Source organism: Thunnus albacares, chromosome 18, assembly GCF_914725855.1.
Source record: "Thunnus albacares chromosome 18, fThuAlb1.1, whole genome shotgun sequence".
Taxonomy (NCBI): domain Eukaryota; kingdom Metazoa; phylum Chordata; class Actinopteri; order Scombriformes; family Scombridae; genus Thunnus; species Thunnus albacares.
In genome coordinates this window covers 1,109,019-1,130,847 of record NC_058123.1, presented here as the reverse complement: position 1 = coordinate 1,130,847, position 21,829 = coordinate 1,109,019, and the positions used below count along the sequence as shown (strand labels likewise).

Below are 21,829 nucleotides of genomic sequence, written 5' to 3'. Positions count from 1 at the left end.
AATATCCTGATGTCTCACCGTCAGTGTCGTGTTACTGTTTTCTGTCTTTTATCAAACCATAAAACGTTTCGTCTTTTTGTCCAGAAAGAAAAAAGGTCACATGACGGACACTAAGAATCACATGTTATGTTCTTTTTAAACAATAAAACTGAATTATATTTGCATCTCTTTGTGTTTGACGCTGCAGTTTGATCCTGATGAAGTTTCCTCTGAAACAAACACGAGTGTTGAAGCTTCACTTTAAAGTCTTTGTGTTGATGAAGTTTGTGTTTAATGCTCGAACGTGTAGAGAAAACTCTTCACTTTAAATGTTTACAGCCACGATTCCAGAGAGATCCAGGCTGTAATGATGATAATAGTTTCCAAAATAATTCATAATAACATTATTATCATCATATCTGTAGAAAATTAAAAATAAAAATGTTATCAGTCAAATTCATCTTTAACTTTATTTATTGTTTGTTTTGTCTCTTTTCGAGTGTGTGTGTGTGTGTGTGTGTGTGTGTGTGTGTGTGTGTGTGTGTTGGATTATTTACGTTATGTGTATTATATATAACATGATATCAATATTTCAGATTATCGTCAGTATCGGTGTATCGCGACTGATCCTCCAATAACTGTTATTGATCAGCAGATATGTGTTATAATCTGTAAATTATTCTCTCGATCAATAATTATTTCTGTAAAAATGTCTTTAAATATCTATATGTATTATTATATTATATGTTACATCTTCTGACGTGTTTATTCTCTCTTCATAAACACTCGTTAATAATCTTAATGAAGCTGAAAACTCTTCAGTCATTTTCATTACATTTTGACAGAATTGTGTTTTTATGTAGAATATTGTTTTTATTGGATCATCTGAAGTTATTTTACATGTTTGTTTGGTCATATTTAAGTCAGTAAACTAACTCTGAAGAGTAAAGTTGTTTTCATAAATATAAAAATGTTGTTTTACCTTCTCAGAGTCCAGAGTGACGTCTTCAAAACACAGAAAAGCTGCAAATCTGAGACGTTTGAGAAGCTGAAACCAGAACATTTTCACTATTTTTGCTTAAAAAATGATAAAAATATAAAATAATTTCTGTCAATCGACTAATTGATGAACTGACTGATCATTTAACTCAGATCATCTGTATTCATTATCCATAAATACTCATAAATAATCTTAATTAAGCTGCAAACATGATCATGTTGTTTCATCATTTTATGTTCTGACAGGATTGTGTTTTATTGTTTTATTATTGTTTGTGTTGTTTTCAGGATGTTAAAGGAATAAACATGTAGTGAAAACTTTATTACAACATTGTTTCAGACACACAGAGCAGATTATTGATTATAATCTGTGTTCATGTCTCCTGTTTAATGAAACAGGCAGAAACCTGCAGACGTGATTCTCAACGTTTCTGCTCAAAACGACTCAAAGTTTTATTCAGGAAGCTTCAGAGTTTTCAGACGTTTAAACATGTCGAAGCAGAGAAACCACAGCTGAACGATTCAATCTGTTCTAATTGAAGCTTTATTGAAGCAGCTGATCGTCAGCTCGTCTCTGCCTCCAGCTCTGACTTTCTGCTTTTTATCATCTTTGCTTTTGTTCATCGTCTCAGGACCTCTGACATTCATCTAGTGGCCTGTTCACAGGGAACTGCCCCTCAGGTTGAGAACCGCTGAGGACACGATGCCTCTGAGTTGTTTCTGTGAATGTTTGAAGGTTTTAAAGACCTGAAGAGAGATTATAATCTATAATTACACACAAAATACACATCAGAGCTGCAAACTATGACTGTTTCCTGATCAATCAATACATTGTTTTTATATAAAATGTCAAAAAAAAGTGAAAAATGTTTGTTATAATAAATAAAACACAAAAAATATTCAGTTTATAAAAACATAAAAAGCAGAAAATCCTCATAAAGTTGAGCAGCTGCTCTGTGATGTTTTAATTATTAAAATAGTTGCTGATTAATTTCCTGTCGATCAGTTTATTGATGAAACATTTCAGTTTTATTTTTAAATTAGTGACTCAAAGCTGCTTTTATATCCATCCATGTGAGGAAGAGCGGTTCTCAACCTGAGGGGCAGGACCCCCCCGAAGAGGTCACCAGATAAATCTCAGAGGTCGTGAGATGATGAAGATGATGATGATGATGATGATGATGATAAAGGTTCCTGAGACGTTCTGCAGAGTTTGAGCTCGCTTCAGACAGGAAACACGAACACAGATTATAATCTGTCAGAAAATACAAATTAACAGAAATTAATAGAAAATCATCTCCTGTGTGTCTGAAACATAGAATATATAAACATACATATAATTAGCTGAAAATCTACAGTTTTCTCTTTGTTTGATGTCAAATATATTAAATGTAAAAGAATAAAAATCCAAATCAGTCGAAATGTTCTTCATCATTTTATCAGTTTGATGCTTCATGACTTCAGTTTATGAGAATTTTCTTATTTAAACCTTATTTGTTAAATGTCAATTATAATTATTCAAAGTTAATTTGATCCAAAGTGGATAAAAGAGTTTATAAAAATGCTGAAATGTTGATTTTTATTTTTATTTTTTTTTACAGTTGATTCAGTTTTTACAGCTTTTCTCTTCAATTTGACTCAATTTAATCAAGTTTGACGTCATTTATATTCTGACTTTAATAAAAAAAAAAAAAAACACTTTTTACACGCAGAATCTATTTTCTGTTTTACTGAATATTATTTAGTTTGCAAAAAAACAAAAAGATCATTAAAATAAAAAAAAATGTAGTTTTAGTTTCTAGTTAAAAAAAGAATAAATGTTTAAATACGTTTTCATAAATGTGAAGCTGCCTGATTGTTTTATAACAGTATCATTATTATCATTATTATTATTATTATTATTATTATTATTATTATTATTATTATTATTATTATTATGTTTATAAATGCAGCTGTGATATTATAGGTGAATAATAATGAAGGTGGATCCGCGGTGAAATGTCCAGACTGAATCAGACTGAAGCTGCTGCTGCTCGGATCAACCTGCTGCTGAGACTCCGCAGCAGAAAGAAGATTTTCTCCTTTTTTTTTATGACATTTTTTTTTTCGTTCATAAATCTCGTCTTCTTTGTTTCCGGGTGTCAGTCGGGACTTTATGATGAGACGCACGTGGCGTCACATCTGGATCCACATGTGATGAATTAAATATCAGCGGCTGCTCGTCGCTTCGCTGCGTTTCAATCTGACAACAAAACCGTGAAGCTTCACACTCACGTCAGCTTTTTCTGCCTCAACGAAAACTCGAGAAAAAAAAAACGTTCAGTTATTCCGATTAAATTAAAATATTTCACAATTTTATATAAAATTCCTTCAGATTTGCTGGTTTCCTTCTTTAAAAGCGAGTTGTTGCTGATTTTCTGTTTCAAAATCGACTCAAAATGTTTAAAAATGTGAATTTATTTCTAAGAACTATAAAAATCAAACAAAACACAATAAATTATATCATAATAATCACATAAATAATAATAATAATGTTTGATCTGCAGCAGCATCGCAGCAGAAATAGAAAAAGTGTTTAAAAATGAAAATGAATTAGAGCTTTAATTGGCTATTTGCCTGCTATTCAATCATTAATCAATGCTGTTATTAATCAATTGAAACTCGTGTATTAATTAACATCTCGCGGGTGAAAAAAACAGCAAACATTTGAGTTTTTATTAAATAAAAGTGCATTACATGAACCTGCGATGATACACAACTGCGCAGGCGCCAGTCACAACTTAAAACATATAAATAAAGGTTCAGTCAGTCAGGTGTGTCACAGGTGCACAGGTGTGTGTGTGTGTGTGTGTGTGTGTGTGTGTGTGTGTGTGTGTGTGTGTGTGTGTGTACAGGGTGGTGGTGCGTTCAAAGAGCTCCTCCAGCTCTGATAAGTGAGTCAAGAGGCCTTCACGGACCCTCCGGAGGCGCTGTGATTATTATTATTATTATTATCATTATTATTATTATTATTATTATTATTATAAGAAACGAAATAAAAAGTGAAATTTCAGCTGAGCGTCTTTACAAAAAAACTGGTTTTTTTTTTACACATAAATTATTCACAGCAGGATAATTTCTATTGGATACAACTCACGGTTCTATTTACAGGTAAGTGTCGTCTTCTGTGTCGGAACGAGTCCGGATTATAAAATCAACTCTTCTTATTTCCTTCCGGACTTCGTGCAAAAAAAAAACCAAAACAAAATAAAAGTTTAAAAAAATGGAGGAAAAGAAGTGAAGCTGCAGACTCCAGACAGACAGAGTTCCTTCACGTCACTTCACGTCTTTTTTCCCCGCAGAAAGAGGAAGTTAGGAGCTGTCGTTCTCCGACGTGTGCAGCAGCGGTTTGTGCTTCTTCAGCAGCTGTGTGATCTTCTCGTCGTCTGAGTTCGGGTCCAGAGGTTTGTTGTAGTCGTCGTCCTCGTCCTCGTTCTCTGACGTCCCCTTCAGACGCTCCGTCTCCGAGTCCTGCTTCTTCTTGGCGGTGGCCATCTCCGCCGCGTGCTTTTTCCTCCATTTAGTCCTCCTGTTCTGGAACCACACCTGCAACACACACGCGCGCGCGCGTACACACACACACACGCACACACACATATTGTTTTTAATTGTTCTGGCATCTCACGCGCCTGCAGGTGCGCAGCTTGTCTTCTTCTTCTTCTGCAGCTTCATTTTAGATTCATGTTCCAGAAACAAACCATGAAAATAAACTACAGTAATAATTATAATGTGTTATAATATAATCAAATGTGTCATAAAACTTTAAATAAACAAAATATTTCAAGCGAAAGATGCAAAACAAATGTTTCACAGATGAAAATAACAAGAAATAAACACGTGATTATTATTTAAACTGAATCAAATAACATTTATAATAAAATTCGTGTAAAAAAAAAAAAAAGCAAAGCAGGTGTTTCACATAATAAAAGACACGCAGGAAATAAACATGATGCATCATGGGAGAAATTTAGACTTGAATGAAGCTCGTGACCTTTCTGATAGAAAGGCCTCGTGCATTAAATGACATTTTAAGCCTGATTTTCCTCAATAAGTTAAAATGAGCTGAATGTTCACAGGACAACATGTCAGATCATTAATATAAAAACTTACTCATTGATTCATCAATTAGCAGCATTTTATCCAAAATTAAAAACATTTGTTCTTTTTTTTTTTCAATATAGAGAAACAAGATGTTTATTATGAAATCATTTGTTTTGCTAAAATAAAAGAAGCTGCTTCAGTTTATTATTTTACCTTGAATTGGCTCCCTGTCATATCATTATTTACATGTATATATTTATATAGTTATTTCTATATATATATTTGTATAGATATGTAGTGGATTACCTTGACCTGGCTCTCCGTCATGCCCAGAGAATAAGCCAGCCGCGCTCTCTCGGGTCCCGCCAGATATTTAGTTTGTTCAAAAGTCTTTTCCAGCGCAAAGATCTGCTGTCCGGAGAACGTTGGTCTCGTGTGTTTTCTTTTCCCGTCTTTGTCCAGTAAGACGGAGTTCTGATCTGAAACAACCACACAATAAAAACCCATCATCTACAGGCCGCTTCATCCACTATCATCATCATCATCATCATCATTATTATCAATAATATTCATATTATTTCCGTTTGGCTTTTACTGCAAAATATTTACACTGAATTAAAACAGAAACATCTCAAGATTATTTTTTTTAAATTGTATTTTAATAATATGAATTGATTTCGTTGTGAGAGAATTAAAAAGCCTTTTTAAAGTTATTTAGTCCCGGTTTTCCCGCCACCGGCCCGCACACACTTACGGGCTGAACACGCAAATCTGGCGTCCCTCCAGTGCGGGCTCTGCATGACTCCCGGCCAGAAGATCGGCGTCCTGCCCGGGAGGTCCGCCAGGGGCTTCGGGTACCGGGCCACCGCCACCGCCGCGGCGCCGGGGCTGAAGTAAAGTCCGGGCGGCGGCGGCGGGCTGAGGCTGCTGAACCGGGGCAGCCCTGACAGGAGCCCCGCCGAGGAGGAGGCGGCGGCGGCGGCCGCCACGGCCGTGGCTCCGGCGCAGGTCGCGATGGGCCGGTTCAGGATGTCGTTTATTCCGTGCGGGGTGGCGGAGGAGCAGAGCTGCGGGGAGCCGAGCCCCGAGGACAGCCCCGCGGAGGACTTGATCCCCGGGGAGGACACGGCCATGCCGCCCGGGTTGGGAGAAGTGGTGGCCGGGGAGGTGGAGGAGTTGGGGCCGGTGGAGGACAGCGGGTACGCCGGGTACAGCGGGGTCTTCATCTCGGTCATGCTGTGCAGAGCTGCTAGAGGAGGGGTGCTGAGGAGGAAGGCGCTCTGTCGGGACCCGTCCATCGGACCCACGGCTAACATAACCCCCCTCTCTGCGGGGACCCTGCGGGGCTGGAGTGCGGTTCTCCGGGTTTTTAGGGCCCTGCGCGCCGGACACAGTCCAGACTAGAACCGGCAGCTGCACGCAAAAACCCGCAGTTCAAAGCCCATCTCAGCTCAGTCCGACAGGAAATCCAAACTCTTCAACCCGCAATAAAAGCACCAAAGAGCCCCGCACAGTCCCGCATCAGAACCCGCAGCAGCAGCAGCAGCGTCAGTGCGCAGGAGCAGAAGTTGTGTGAGATAATAAAACATGATCATCTGTCCTGCTGTCTATCAGCTCCAAGTCCAAACTTTCTGAGCACAAAACGGAGCGCGGAGGGCGGGGGTCTCTGCGCTGATTGGCTGACCCGACCGTGACGTAACTGTCTGGATTTCGGGGGGCCTCCTGATTGGCTGAGAGGCGGCCGCTGATTTGCTGGAAGAGACACCATCAGAGGAGAAATAAACGGATATAAAAGAGTTTTTTATTTTTAATGAGTTCTGGAGTTTGGAAAAGAAGAATTTTTTAGATTCTGTCACGAGGAAACATCTTTTTCTCCAATAACACATTTATTTTATATTTCTGAGGTAGATTATTTCTTATTTGATCTTGTTTATGTGTAAAAACATCACAGAGTCAAAATGGAGCCAATTGGGTCAAAATTTTAAGCAAGAACACTGTAAAATATCACACAAGAGTTTAGTGGAATCAACTCTTATTTGTTATTAACTTCAGTTAAATAAATAGATTTTATAGTTTTAAATGAGACCAAATTAAACCTTAAAATAAGAAAATGTAGTTTTTTTTATTTCAAAATAATTTCATAACTTATATTTATAAAAAAAATCTTCTGACTTAAAATGATGAGTTGAATGAACTCAACTGGTTAAATTAAAAACATGATCAGCATGTTAGCAGATTTCCCAGCATGCATTGCTGAAGAGTTAAAACGTCATGTTTTGTAGTTTGACATGATGGAAAGTTGCTGTGTGTCTTTAATATGTGTTAGAATAAGTCAATAAACCCTGATGAAGGTCAAAGTTCAACACTACATGAATAATAATCTGACTGACGGCAGCCTGTATATTATTATATTATTATATTATTATTATTATTATATTATATTATTATCTTTACACAGCAACCAAAAACTCTTCAGATGAAGGAAATATAAATAAAAACATCATCTGAATTAAAGATGATCTGTCTGAGCAGTTTAATAAATGAACTTCTGGTTTGTTAAACTGTTTGTATTTATTGACTTAACGTAACATTTTAAGGCAGAACTTTAACTGATAAACACGTTAAAGATGTTTTAACTCAGTGTTAGAGTCAGATTCATTTATTACTGCTGAGTTACTAAACTAAACTAACTGGACAGTTATAATCTACTGCAGCTTTGTCTCCTGAACATCATTTAGATCAACTAACAACATCGTCTGTGACGGTTTTTAAGACCTTCACGTTTCCTTCACATCATCTGATTGATCTCAGATTAGTTATAAATCAGCAGCAGTAAAGTTCAAATCTAGTTTCATTAAACTGAGGGTCATATTATTCCATCACAGGACGGTCGTTACTGTCTTTAATACTCTATTGGTTGATCGGTGTGAACAGTGTGAATCATTATAGTGAAAATAAACACAAAGATGTTGAGTTACGATGATGGAAAACTGGAAAACTAGCAAATATTCACATGTGAGAAGCTGCTGACAGAATTATTGGGTGTTTCTGATTAAAAATGACTTGACTAATATAATAATCATCTTATCATGTCAGCTGGAGAGTGAGAGTCAAAATAAACACATTTTAGTTAATGACACTAAAACTGGGTTAAAGTTCATCCAGCTGAGTCAAACTGGTTCAGTTGATCCTTCGTCTCATTCAGAAATAAATGATGAAACAGAAGGTTTCAGAATCTGAACATGAAGGAGTTTCATGTTTGTTTAACAGATTAGACACGAAATACTGAACTTATCAGCAGCAGACAGAACTTCACACATACGGAGGTCACGAACAGTCTGTAACATATCTGCCACGTGTCAGCCTCTAACTACAGAATATAAACTACAGAATATAAACTAAAGAATATAATCTACAGAATATAAACTACAGAATATAATCTACAGAATATAAACTACAGAATATAATCTACAGAATATAATCTACAGAATATAATCTACAGAATATAAACTACAGAATATAAACTATAGAATATAAACTACAGAATATAAACTACAGAATATAAACGACAGAATATAATCTACAGAATATAATCTACAGAATATAAACTACAGAATATAATCTACAGAATATAATCTACAGAATATAAACTACAGAATATAATCTACAGAATATAAACTACAGAATATAAACTATAGAATATAAACTACAGAATATAAACTACAGAATATAAACGACAGAATATAATCTACAGAATATAAACTACAGAATATAATCTACAGAATATAAATTACAGAATATAAACTACAGAATATAAACTACAGAATATAATCTACAGAATATAATCTACAGAATATAAACTACAGGATATAAACTACAGAATATAATCTACAGAATATAATCTGCAGAATATAAACTACAGAATATAATCTACAGAATATAAACTACAGAATATAAAGTGCAGAATATAAACTACAGAATATAAACTACAGAATATAAACTACAGAATATAATCTACAGAATATAAAGTGCAGAATATAATCTACAGAATATAAACTACAGAATATAATCTACAGAATATAAACTACAGAATATAAACTATAGAATATAAACTACAGAATATAAACTACAGAATATAAACGACAGAATATAATCTACAGAATATAAACTACAGAATATAATCTACAGAATATAAACTACAGAATATAAACGACAGAATATAATCTACAGAATATAAACTACAGGATATAATCTACAGAATATAAACTACAGAATATAAACTACAGAATATAACCTACAGAATATAATCTGCAGAATATAAACTACAGAATATAATCTACAGAATATAAACTACAGAATATAAAGTGCAGAATATAAACTACAGAATATAAACTACAGAATATAATCTACAGAATATAATCTACAGAATATAAAGTGCAGAATATAATCTACAGAATATAAACTACAGAATATAATCTACAGAATATAATCTACAGAATATAAACTACAGAATATAAACTACAGAATATAATCTACAGAATATAAACTACAGAATATAAAGTGCAGAATATAAACTACAGAATATAATCTACAGAATATAATCTGCAGAATATAAACTACAGAATATAATCTACAGAATATAAAGTGCAGAATATAAACTACAGAATATAAACTACAGAATATAATCTACAGAATATAAACTACAGAATATAAAGTGCAGAATATAATCTACAGAATATAATCTACAGAATATAATCTACAGAATATAAACTACAGAATATAATCTACATAATATAAACTACAGAATATAAATGACAGAATATAATCTACAGAATATAAACTACAGAATATAAAATACAGAATATAATCTACAGAATATAAACTACAGAATATAATCTACAGAATATAATCTGCAGAATATAAACTACAGAATATAAACTACAGAATATAAACTACAGAATATAAACTACAGAATATAAACTACAGAATATAATCTACAGAATATAAACTACAGAATATAATCTACAGAATATAAACTACAGAATATAAACTACAGAATATAAATGACAGAATATAATCTACAGAATATAAACTACAGAATATAAACTACAGAATATAAACTACAGGATATAAACTACAGAATATAAACTACATAATATAATCTACAGAATATAAACTACAGAATATAATCTACAGAATATAAACTACAGAATATAAACTACAGAATATAAACTACAGAATATAAATGACAGAATATAATCTACAGGATATAAACTGTTAAAAACTCTTCAGATTCAGATGACTCGAAGCTCTGATGATGGTCGAAGTGTTGAGACTGTAAGAAGAAATTTGTGAATTTGTTGTGTCTAAATAAAACATATTTACATTGAATTCATGCAATCATCAGGTGGCACACACACACACACACACACACACACACACACACACACACACACAGCAGGTAAACATGAACACACCTGTAAGCAAAGATGAGTTGTGATGTCACGTGATACGTCATCTGTTAATTATTGATATTATATAATATAAACAACATACATGTAAGAACATTATGAACCGATGCAGCAGAAATACTACATTAAGATTATTTTTCATCCTCAATCATTTTCTTGATTCATTGATTAGTTGTTTGATCCAGAAAACGGTGAAAACTGTTGATCAGTGTTTCCCAAAGACGACGTCATCAAACATCTTCAGTTTACTGTCATAAAGAAACCAGAAAATATTCACATTTAACAAGCTGAATCAGAGAATCTGGACATTTTGATCAAAATACCTGCCGATTAATTTTCTGTCAATCAATTTATTTTTCAATGATCATGTAAAGGACGAACATTTGAAAACATTCACAGGAACATAAAGACGTGTTGTCTTCAGCCTTCGTCTGATTTCAGCCTCATGATTGGACAGATGTTTGGATGATGTCACACACATTGATATCTCAATAACACATCTGGTTATTTAAGAAGCTTTCTGATCATTTAAAAGACCCAGAATGCAACAGCAGCTGATTGATCATCTCAGCAGTAAACAACCAGGATGGTGTTGTTGTAGTTAAATAAGAAGAAGTGATGCTTTAAATGATTAAAAGTGACCTGAAGATGGAAAATATAATGAAGTCACATGACTGGAAGGTAGAAAACTGTCTGAGTTTTTAGTTATTTATGTTTTTATTATTTATCTTTGAGGGTTTTATGATGCTATCACAGTGTACTGCTTCATTATACTTTAACTGCTTTAATGTATCCGACAGCTGCAGTTACTCTTCACGTTTTATAAACATATATTAAGTCATTAATAAAAACCTGCAACATTAAAGCTGCAGCCAGTAAATCATAACACAGTAACTGTGATAAGAGTAAAGATGTAAATACTTCTTCCACATCAGAAATATTCAAGATGGATGAATGTTAATATTTCACAGCTGATGTTTGTAAATAAACGTTTTCACAGAAGCAAACTCAGCTTGTTGTCATGTGTTTGTGTTTGTGATTGTGATTGTTGTTCATGTTATAGTTCACACGTCTCTCCTGTTTCACATGTTTACTTGTTTGTTTATTTGTTTGTTTTCATGGACAATCAACATTTGACCGAAAGTCAACAGTTGAACTGAGTCTGTTGTTGTTTACATGAATGTTTTTAATGTCAAAATAAATAAATAAATAAATATCTCGTTATGTTTCAGTCAGATTCACGTTTCTGTTTATTGTCTCTGATTGTAACTTTCATATAACATAACATATAACAGACGCTGCTGCATTAATTAATGCTGATCATCATGTAATTATAATTACAGATAATGAAGTACACACACACACACACACACTCACACACACACTCTCTCACACACACACACACACACTCACACACATACACACACACACACTCACACACACATTCACACACACACACACACACACACTCTCACACACACTCACTCTGATCAGAGTCTTATTATTTATAGTCTCAGCGGTATTGAGGCGCCTCCTGCTGGTCACTGATATAACTGCACCAACAGCTGCACCACAGATGTTCAAATGTTCCACTGATGGAAACTTAAACCTTCATCATCATCATCATCATCATCATCATCACACACAGACACGTTTGTACTTCTGTCCTTATCTGACCTCTGACCTTTGACCCTGATTCTACCTCCAGCCGTGAACCTGAAGCTGCTGCAGGACGTTTTATTGGATAAAAAGTTAAATTTACATCATTGTAACATTTCAACTAAATATAATTTCTTCACCAACCGTCTGAAGGACCTGCAGACACACGTGCAGGTGATTTATTTTATTGATCCAGGTTTTAATGACTTCATATCATCGTTTCCTGTTTTAATTAATGGTTTTTAACTGTACCAGTGCATCAGAGACCCAGTCAGAGCCAACCAGTTCCACCACTGCAGTTCTAGATGGATTCACTGGGTTCATGTTTGCTGTGAGTCTGCTGTGATCAGAGAGGAGTCTTGTTATTGATCCTGATCATCATTCTCCATAAAGATCTTCCCTCATGTGGTGTATTGATGATGATGAAGATGATGATGATCAGCTGGGTTGAGATCATCAAACCATCCTGGTAGAGACCACTCCCATCAGGATAGACATGTTCCATCAATAGGATAAAGCTGATCACTCGGATCAGCTTTGTATTGGTTATCAGTGACTCTGCCCCCCCCCCAGTTATAAATATATAACTGACAACACACAAAACTGTTACTATACATATGTAGATCTGGTGATCATTATGTATTTATGGGCATGTTTGCATATTGTTTACCTCTATTAGAGTTTGAATGAGGTTTTTTCTTCTAACAGTGTTTAGTTGTGTTGCTATGCAGGCCCTCTACTGGCAGCTCAGCGTAACAACACGTTATATTTAAAAAGAAATACTAAAAATAAACCTTTAGCTCAGATTTGAAGTTTTCAAACATCTGCCAGGAAACAAGTTGTCAAGTCTTTTCCCTCCAGATGTGGACTGATACAGTTAGGACATAAAGTCAGTAAAATGAGACAATAAACTAGAATATTTCAGCAACAAACCACTTAATCATCTCTAGTTTTAGATTCATGACAGTGAATCCCGTCTACAGCTGGATTATATGTATGTTTATTAAACTGAAGATGAACTGGAGACTCAAACATTAAGACAGTTTGTTACTTCAGATCAAAGTTTGTACATTTTTGATGCTCGAACGCTGCAAACTGACATCAGAGTCGACCTTCAGTCACATCTGAGCAGAGAGACGCTGCTAACAGCTGATAGAAACTGATCTGGTGTCAAATAAAGTCTTTTAAAGTAGAACAAATAAAGACAGACAGAGACTCGAGTGATAATAACAAGTTGTCATTTTATTACATTTTACTCCCGTGCCATCAGTTTCTGCTTCTTCAGCTTCTTCTGTGAAACCTGCACAACACAAACACAATTATTATTATTAATAAATCATCCATCACACACAACAGATCAGCGTCAGAGAAGAAGAGTCGCTCAGTATTTCAGTGGTTTGTTTTCATGGTTTATCCAAAGGTGTCCTAAGAAGTCATCACAGCGACACAGGAAGTAAGACAGAAACACGCGGAGGGAGCCGACGTTCCGTTACCTTTTTCTTCTGGGCGACCTCCTCCTCTGGTTTGGGGACGATCTGCTCCTTCTCGGTCAGGATCATCTCGATGTGGCAGGGGGAGCTCATGTAGGGGTTGATGCGGCCGTGAGCTCGGTAAGTACGTCTCCTCATCTTGGGGGCCTTGTTCACCTGGATGTGCTCGATGACCAGAGAGTCCACATCCAGACCCTGAAACCACCACCGCACACACACGTCACATGACCACAGCTGGAAAACTCGTAACTTTATATTGTCTACTGGCTCTGAAACATTCATGGAAGCTGCAACCGTTTAGTCGATTAATCATCAACTGTTCTGATAATCGAGACGTTTTTTTTAAAGCAAAAGGAGGGAACTGTGACGTCACATGTTAACGTTCTGTCAGTTTTCTGGTTCATGTTTGATCAGCTGATCATTAAACCCAATGAAGATCAGCTGATCTCAGACCTGCTGCTTCACAGTAAAATGATTTTAGTTTTGACATTAACTGAAGATTCAGCAGTTTGTTAAAGACAACGTGACACATGTCCATTTTTCTTTAAAGTTTGTCGTCTATCAACAGAAAATCAATCAGCAGTTATTTTAACTGATTCATCGTTTTAGTTGTTTAAGCAAGAATATTTAACATTTGTGTGTTTTTATAAAACAAATGGAAGATTTATGAGGTTTTAAACTGTTTTAAACTGTCAGACACAAGACATCTGAACTGTTCAATGTTACATAATTATATTACTGTTATATCTATTATCTGACATCTTACAGACTTCATGATGAATACAGACAATAATCTGCAGATTAGTTGCAGTTTATGAACAATATTTAAAACCTATGAAGCATCTGATGAGTCAAACATTGATCTTATAAATGCAGCATAAATATATAAACAGTAATTCACAGTGACGGTCAGATCGCTCAGATTCAACGGTTTATTTTCATGGTTAATACAAAGGTGTCCTAAATGGTCATCACTGCAATCTGACTCATGTGAACGACAGCGTCCAGATTATAATCTGATTCTCTGAACTGAACCAGTCAGACGGGATTTAAAGTCTTTGAACGCACCTTCAGCTCAGCGTTGCTCTCGGCGTTCTTCAGCATGTGAAGGAGGAACTCGGCACTCTTCTTGGGCCAACGTCCCTGCGTCCAGCCGAACTGTTTGGCCTGTAAACAACAACAACAACAACTGTTTACTGAGATGCACAGACGTCTTTATTTTACCACTAAATGAGCTCAGTGAGTTCATTCAGCTGCTCAGATTACAAAAGTTTAGTTTCATCATTGATCCAAAGGTGTCCTAAGATGGTCATCACTGCAGCTCTTAATAATAATAATAATAATAATAATAATAATAATAATAATAATAATAATAATAATAATAATAATAATAACTCACCTGGGCGCATCTTCCCACGCCGCCGTTGTAGCGACGGAACGGGACACACTGGTGCTTGACGATGACGTCGCGCAGGTACTTGTTGGCCTTGCGGATGTGCATGCCCTTGATGGCCTGAGCTGTCTCACGGGTGTTCTGTTGAACAACAAACAAACAAACAAACTCATCACCACTCAGAAGAAAAGCAGCAGAGTTTAAGTTCTAATGTTTTCTACATGTAGTACTGAGGAGGCTAACGGGATGTTCAAACCACTTTTTTTTTTTTTTTTTAACTTAAAAGACCAGCAGGAAGTGATCATCTTCATCACAGTAACTGACAGTTGTGCTGCGTTTCTATTAGAAGTGACATTAATCACAACTAAGACATGTTATAGGAAGCTGTAAACACGGAGCTGCCAGCATGACGACATATATTCACTCTCCTGTTGGAAGTTTAATGACGTTTCTCACTGTTACTACATAGAAAACTATGTTTTTACACTTTCTTAGAGAACAAAGTCTATATTCAGATCAACCAGTGATTCTATTATTCATGAATGTTTGTCCAACAATTATGAATTAAAGCTACAGTTGTGAAAGTTTAGTTTGAGATGTTTGTTAGAAATAAAGACTAAAGCAGAATCACTGCAAACATCCAACATGCTGCCTTCAGGTGTCGTCAGACACCAGAGTCTAAACTGCTTCACATGTCTTATATGATCTGTTAACAGTGACATAAAGACAGAAAAGCATCAAAAGAGTTGATTACTTTTCTGTGGATCAACTAATGAACCAGTTTGGACTGTGAACTGTGTCCCAGTAGACCTGCTGGACTAAACAGCAGCTCTGATCTCCACACGTGTAGTTTTACATTGAAGTTCACATCACTATAAACCATTTATAGCTTCTAAGAAATAACCTGCAGGTTCAATTACAACCAGTTATTTCTTCAGTAATCACACGTCTTAGATCTTATACATGAAGGAAGCAGAACGACACGCCGGCAGGTTCAAACATCTCAGCTGAACTAACTGAACTTCATCAGCAGGTCAAACAGTAACAACATGAAGCAGATGGTCCATGTAGAAGAAGCATGTTTGTAATTCTGAGTGTAAAAATGCATAAAATAATAAAAACACTTGACAGGTTAGACTGAGTCACATGTTTTGTTCCTGATAGTAAATGATGTTTCTATAAAGTTCAGTAAACGTCTGTTATTCTCTTCACACTTTGCTGTTATTGAAAAATTTCAAATTGAAAAACGTGTGAATTTGCACATTTTCATTTGAATAAAGTCAGAACAAACAACATGAACCACCAGATGTGATGATGGGAGATTATATCTGAGGATTGATGCCTTAAAATGATTTACAATATAATCATAAACCTCAAAAAACACACTACTCACTTTTAAATCTTCTGTATAACTTTAGTGTAAATACATGTCAGTTTTGATTCATAATCATGTTGGTTCTGACTTTGTGAATGAAACTTTTCCAACAAGTACAGTAAGTTTCTAAAAATCAACTCGTCCAGCTCACAAATACAAAGTTTGAGTCATTTCTGAACTTTTTAGACATCATTAATAAATAAATAACATTTCCTACGAGAACAAACACTGAACTATCAGAAGGAGTCTTAACTTACCTTGAAGTGAACCCGGAGGTTGGAGCCCCTCGACTTGCATGCTGCAACAATAAAATAGATATTATAAAAATAGAATATAAATCTTATATGTGACAGTTTAGTGTATCATCAGTTTGTTAGCTCAGATCTTTCTTTGAGTTATTTTCATGTGTAATCCAAAGGTGTCCTAAGAAGTCATCACAGCCAACACACAACGTCTCACAAACCTCCAGAAATCCACTTTACTCACATTTGGTCGGGTTCTCGGGGTCGAGAGAGTAGCGGACCATTTTCAGATATCTGCAAAATAACACAAATCTTCAGTATTTCATTTAAAACTGAGCCGACAGAAACTCCTCATGACTGTTAGCTGCGTTAGCTTTAGCTCAGCTTAGCTAACGTTACATTTAGTGAGTCTCCCGATAATAATAGAAAAATATATTTACATTATTAATCACCAGAAACACTCTGACACATAAATAATGTGGAGAAATAAACACCACAGTTGATTTTTAACAGTTTTTAGCTCAGTTTTTGTAGCTAGCAGCAGCCAACATGGCGGAGGGCTGATGTGACAAACCGGTATGATCACAAATATTAAGATTTAAAACTGAATTTTCTGCTCAAACACAGAAATTTAACATCATCCGACGTGTCTGATGATAGTTTATAAAACTCAGCGGTTTAAAATGCAGGATGATGAAGATTTAAAGGAGATTTAAGACAGATTCTTGTCTTCATACACGGGACTGGTCTCCTACCTCTGAGGCCGCGGAAGGAAGAGGAAGAGCCGGGGACAGAGCACCGCTTCTTCCGCTGCTTTAAGGTTCAACGCCCCCTGCCGGCCCGGAGGAGGCCGGGCAGCAGGGGGAGGAGGCCGGGCAGCAGGGGGAGGAGACCCCGGTGCAGTGAGAGGGTTTAGACACCAGGGGCCACATGTTTAAACAATATATATTTCATCTCTTTGTCTTCTCATGACCGCAGATAATCTTGTGTGTGGTTTATGTGCTGTTGTGTGTATCTTTGTATTTTGTATAATGAGTCCTGCGTGTTTTCTGCTTTGTGCTGTTTGTTATTGTGCTGTTATATGTTTTAATTGTGAGGGGCTGCAGATTAAAATTAGCAATAAGCTAACTCTGGTGCAGTAACATTTATGTTTAACACTACATGGTCCCAATAAATACATAAATAAATAAATACATATAAACTGAGAGCATCTTTCAGCTGCACTGATTGTGTATTTTTTTATGTTTACACAGAGATTTGTAAAATGTCAATCAGAGGAATATATAAAACAGAATGTTGATTAATTACTTTTGTGTGATTAATTTGATAATTCCTTTAATTCACACAGGAGACGTTTTATTTTCCTGTAACTATTCTTTTTTATTTTATGCAGCTGTGTCACACCCTGTAAAGCTGGTTTAGTTATGAGCTACAAACTGATCATTGATTACTTCTCTGAGATGATCACTGCACGTCCTCTTCTTACAGGTGTACAGACGGGTGGATCAGACATCATATTGATATGAGAACAGCTGGTTGATTGTGGGAGAGTGAATGAGAAACAGAAGCAGCTCACTCATAGATCTGTGACTGTCTGCTTTTTTCTTTGTGTGCAGTTTCAGTCATGAATCTACAGTTTGATGCATCTGGTCTCAGGTGAGGTCAGAGTTCACCTGTTTACATATATTTATATACACTTTGTGGTTTTTACTTTCACCTCATATAACAGGATGTTTTTATTCATTTTTTCCCCTTTTTTGTCAATTCAATTTCACTTTTATTGTGTTTAATTATTTTTATATTTTATATTTTAATTATTTTTTTTTTAAATAGTGTAAAATACCATAAAAACAAAGTGGATGTATGACATGTTTTATTTTAATTAATTTCTTTTCAGTTTAACCCTCCTGTTGTCCTCGAGTCAAATTTGACCCGTTTTCAAATGTTTTTATATCAGAAATATGGATTTCTTTCATCTAACTGCCTGAAAACCACATGGATGGATCCACACCAAACACTGGTGTTTTATTATAACGTACAGCATCTGTGGACTTTTGTCTTCTTGAGTCAAAAGTTGCATGGTTGACGGGAAGACAACAGGAGGGTTAATAAAATATTTATTGTATTTATTTATTTTATTATTTTAGTTTCGTTTCTTCTTTTATCTTTTGCTGATTATTATTATCATCATTATTTTGAGGAAGAAGAGTTTGGTTTGTTTTTATTACTATCATCTTTGACAAAGTGTTAATTAGTGATTATATTCAATTCAATTCAGAGAACTTTATTCATCACCAGCAGAGCGCGCGCACACACACACACACACATCTCAGCAAAACACACAGGATAAAATAACTTATGAGCATCATGTAAACAACTTTGGACTCTGTGATGACAGACAGAATAAATAAACAACACAGTAGCGTGGTACTAAAGCCAGTTATTGGTTTATTTGTATTTGGTATTTCATGTTGTTTCATGTGAGATGTTGAAACCAGCTACATATAAAAACCCTTTTGTGCATCTCAACAGTGAGTCATGCACAACATTGCACTGTAAATAAAGTCAAAGCTAAGAGTGGAGACACGCCTCGTGTCAACATACAAAAATAAAGATATTATTTACATCAGAAAGAAAAGCACGTTTCCCTCGACGTGTTCGCACAGGTCGAAATGTTTCCTCTAAAAGGTGAAAAACATCCAGAAATCAACTCAACGAGAGCACAGGAAGTGAAAAAAAAACACCTGACGTCCTTTCCTTCTACACAGCAAACATCTTCTCTTATTCACTTATATACAGTCAGCGTTCAGGAAACGGCGATGACATCACTGTTTCCCGACCGCGGTCAGAGTGAAGATAAATATCTGAGGTTAACCCTCACATACTGTTCAGGGTCAGATTTGAGACATTTTTACATCTGGGAGCAGTAAAAACACCATAAACACTTTGACTTTTATTCTGAAATGTGACGACTTCTCCTAATGAGACTCAGAATATACAAACATGGAAATATTTCAACTTTTTAACAACATTTTTGTGCAGCTGATGCACATTTTTGTAGTGTTTGACCCACATTTATTCAAAAAAAAAAATCATAAATCACCAAACATATTGTTGCATTTTTCACATTTAATATAATTAATTGAAATCATTTTGTTCTCCTGTTTTATGTAACATTGGACTGTTATAGTGTGACTGTAAATGTTTCTCCTCCATAAACAAAAGGTGTAAAAACTGAAGAATAAACTCTCTGCTCTCTGAAAGCTTCATTGAGGATTAATCACCAATTTATCAATAACTGATGAGGGATTCATGAAGATGAAATGTGTAATAGAGACTAATTATGAGTTGATACTGTGACGGGACATGAACAGAACGTGACTTTACATGTTTATCGCTGCTGGAACACTTCAGACGTTGATGTTGAACCAAACCTCTGAACAGGAAGAGAGTTTCACCACAGACGTCATCTCGTCCTCCTCGTGTCACAAAACGGCTCAGTGCGAGTGCAGACTACAAGACTTCCTGTCCCGCTCACACCACAGGACATCTTCAGTCCCAGACTGTTGTCATGGTGACGTGAGGCTGTCCCGCTCACACTACAGGACATCTTCAGTCCCAGACTGTTGTCATGGTGACGTGAAGCTGTCCCGCTCTCACCACAGGACATCTTCAGTCCCAGACTGTTGTCATGGTGACGCGAGGCTGTCCCGCTCACACTACAGGACATCTTCAGTCCCAGACTGTTGTCATGGTGACGTGAGGCTGTCCCGCTCACACTACAGGACATCTTCAGTCCCAGACTGTTGTCATGGTGACGTGATGTCACTGCATCTCCTTTTCATTCATTCATGAAGCTTGTTTAATTACTCCTATTGAATTAATTATATATATATATATATACTGCCTCCGCTTTCCTGTGCGCTCTCATTGGATGCTGCTCTGACTGGTCTCCATGGTGACCAAACTACAGGCACATCCTGCTGTTTTTGGCTACAAGAAACTCAAGCATGTTTGAAACGTGTGTGGCAGCGTCCGGAGCGGCTCAGGATGAGCAGATCTAAGAGATGAAGTCTTGTAGTTTGCATCGGACTTTTTAAAGTAGGCACAGAGAATATTTACACGTGTAAATAGTTGTAAAACAGTCTTCAATCCACCGTGTCCATGCTGCTCTCTTCATTACAGTAGAAACGGGACAAATTGCTAAAACATTATTAGATATTGCAAAATATTGCAGTCCAGTAAAAAAATCTTCTTTCCTGATTTCAGAGTCTGTTGTGTTGGTTTGATCAGGTGAGACTTGGCAGAAATCTGGCCCACGATTTAACAAGTTCATCAGTGTTTAAAAGACTTTTTCTTTAATAAATGACTGAATTATCCTCAAGCCTTTTAGAGTCCTGAACAACGTAGGATTGCTTTTTAAAAAGTAAATAAAACTGTCAGGAGACGATGCAGCTGCAGGTTTTAATAAAAACACTCTGAGGAACTTGTGAAGCGTCGCAGGCCAGAGAAGATCCAGAGCTACTGTGGATAAACACGGCCCAAGATTGTGCTCATCAAGCTCCTAAATATTAAAATGATGAGACACCAGAAGACCTGCAATAGAAGAAGACAAGACATTAAAATTACAAACAAACATGTGGAATTAACAGCAGTTAATTCAACAAACAGATATATTTGGTGTTATGTGTCTCAATAAAAGCATTTTACTGATTTGATTTATTGCTCTTGTGATTCAATTATTGACATTTATTTTATTTAATTGTAATATTTCTTCATGTCAGACATTCGGCCTCATGCAGGAATCCCTCAGATGAACAGATTCATTTTTAAAGGACACGAACGAGTGATTTAAGAACATTTGCAGCAAGTTCAGAGCTGTCGTATGATTTATGAACAGAACAGAGTACGACACCAAAATCAACTAAAATATTATTTACCAAAAAAAAAAAACTTCATCATCATCATCATGGCTGCCAGTTTCCTGATGATGTTTATGTCAGTGGTAGTAAACAGCTGCAGCTCTCTGTCTAATATCTCAGTCACATGACGCCTCTCATATTAGTCACGGAGCCATGGAGAGATGTTTCAAAGCACTTCCTCCTTATTTCTTTCTTTATTTTCTCCAAATTCTTCTTTTC

At 35.9% G+C, this 21,829-nt stretch overlaps 3 protein-coding genes and 4 non-coding genes across 8 annotated transcripts in view; all 7 read right to left on the bottom strand.

Annotated features, from left to right (window-relative positions):
* Positions 1 to 3,600: 3,600 nt before the first annotated feature.
* nkx6.1 (NK6 homeobox 1) lies at positions 3,601 to 7,123 on the bottom strand. Its single transcript, XM_044333170.1, has 3 exons — positions 5,813 to 7,123; positions 5,365 to 5,537; positions 3,601 to 4,563 (listed from the first exon to the last, which is right to left on the bottom strand). The coding sequence occupies exons 1-3, from the start codon at positions 6,372 to 6,374 to the stop codon at positions 4,330 to 4,332; spliced, it is 969 nt and encodes a 322-aa protein (XP_044189105.1). The 5' UTR covers positions 6,375 to 7,123; the 3' UTR covers positions 3,601 to 4,329.
* A 6,281-nt stretch (positions 7,124 to 13,404) lies between these two features.
* On the bottom strand, positions 13,405 to 17,508 carry rpl17 (ribosomal protein L17). The gene is made up of 7 exons (XM_044333183.1): positions 17,444 to 17,508; positions 16,933 to 16,982; positions 16,704 to 16,744; positions 15,078 to 15,212; positions 14,747 to 14,845; positions 13,682 to 13,873; positions 13,405 to 13,488 (listed from the first exon to the last, which is right to left on the bottom strand). The coding sequence occupies exons 2-7, from the start codon at positions 16,970 to 16,972 to the stop codon at positions 13,441 to 13,443; spliced, it is 555 nt and encodes a 184-aa protein (XP_044189118.1). The 5' UTR covers positions 16,973 to 16,982; positions 17,444 to 17,508; the 3' UTR covers positions 13,405 to 13,440.
* Positions 13,565 to 13,633, bottom strand: LOC122969110. Its single transcript, XR_006398937.1, has one exon. It is a non-coding gene; the product is annotated as a small nucleolar RNA SNORD58 (small nucleolar RNA).
* On the bottom strand, positions 14,592 to 14,658 carry LOC122969112. Its single transcript, XR_006398939.1, has one exon. It is a non-coding gene; the product is annotated as a small nucleolar RNA SNORD58 (small nucleolar RNA).
* LOC122969109 lies at positions 14,931 to 14,999 on the bottom strand. Its single transcript, XR_006398936.1, has one exon. It is a non-coding gene; the product is annotated as a small nucleolar RNA SNORD58 (small nucleolar RNA).
* LOC122969111 lies at positions 16,820 to 16,889 on the bottom strand. The gene has a single exon (XR_006398938.1). It is a non-coding gene; the product is annotated as a small nucleolar RNA SNORD58 (small nucleolar RNA).
* Positions 17,509 to 19,113: 1,605 nt separating the features above from the next.
* Positions 19,114 to 21,829, bottom strand: part of mfhas1 (multifunctional ROCO family signaling regulator 1) — a 30,665-nt gene continuing 27,949 nt past the window's right edge. For both annotated transcript variants that reach the window (XM_044333116.1, XM_044333115.1), the window contains exon 3: positions 19,114 to 21,284. The gene's annotated coding sequence lies outside the window, so the exon portion shown is untranslated. The remainder of the gene's footprint in view (positions 21,285 to 21,829) is intronic.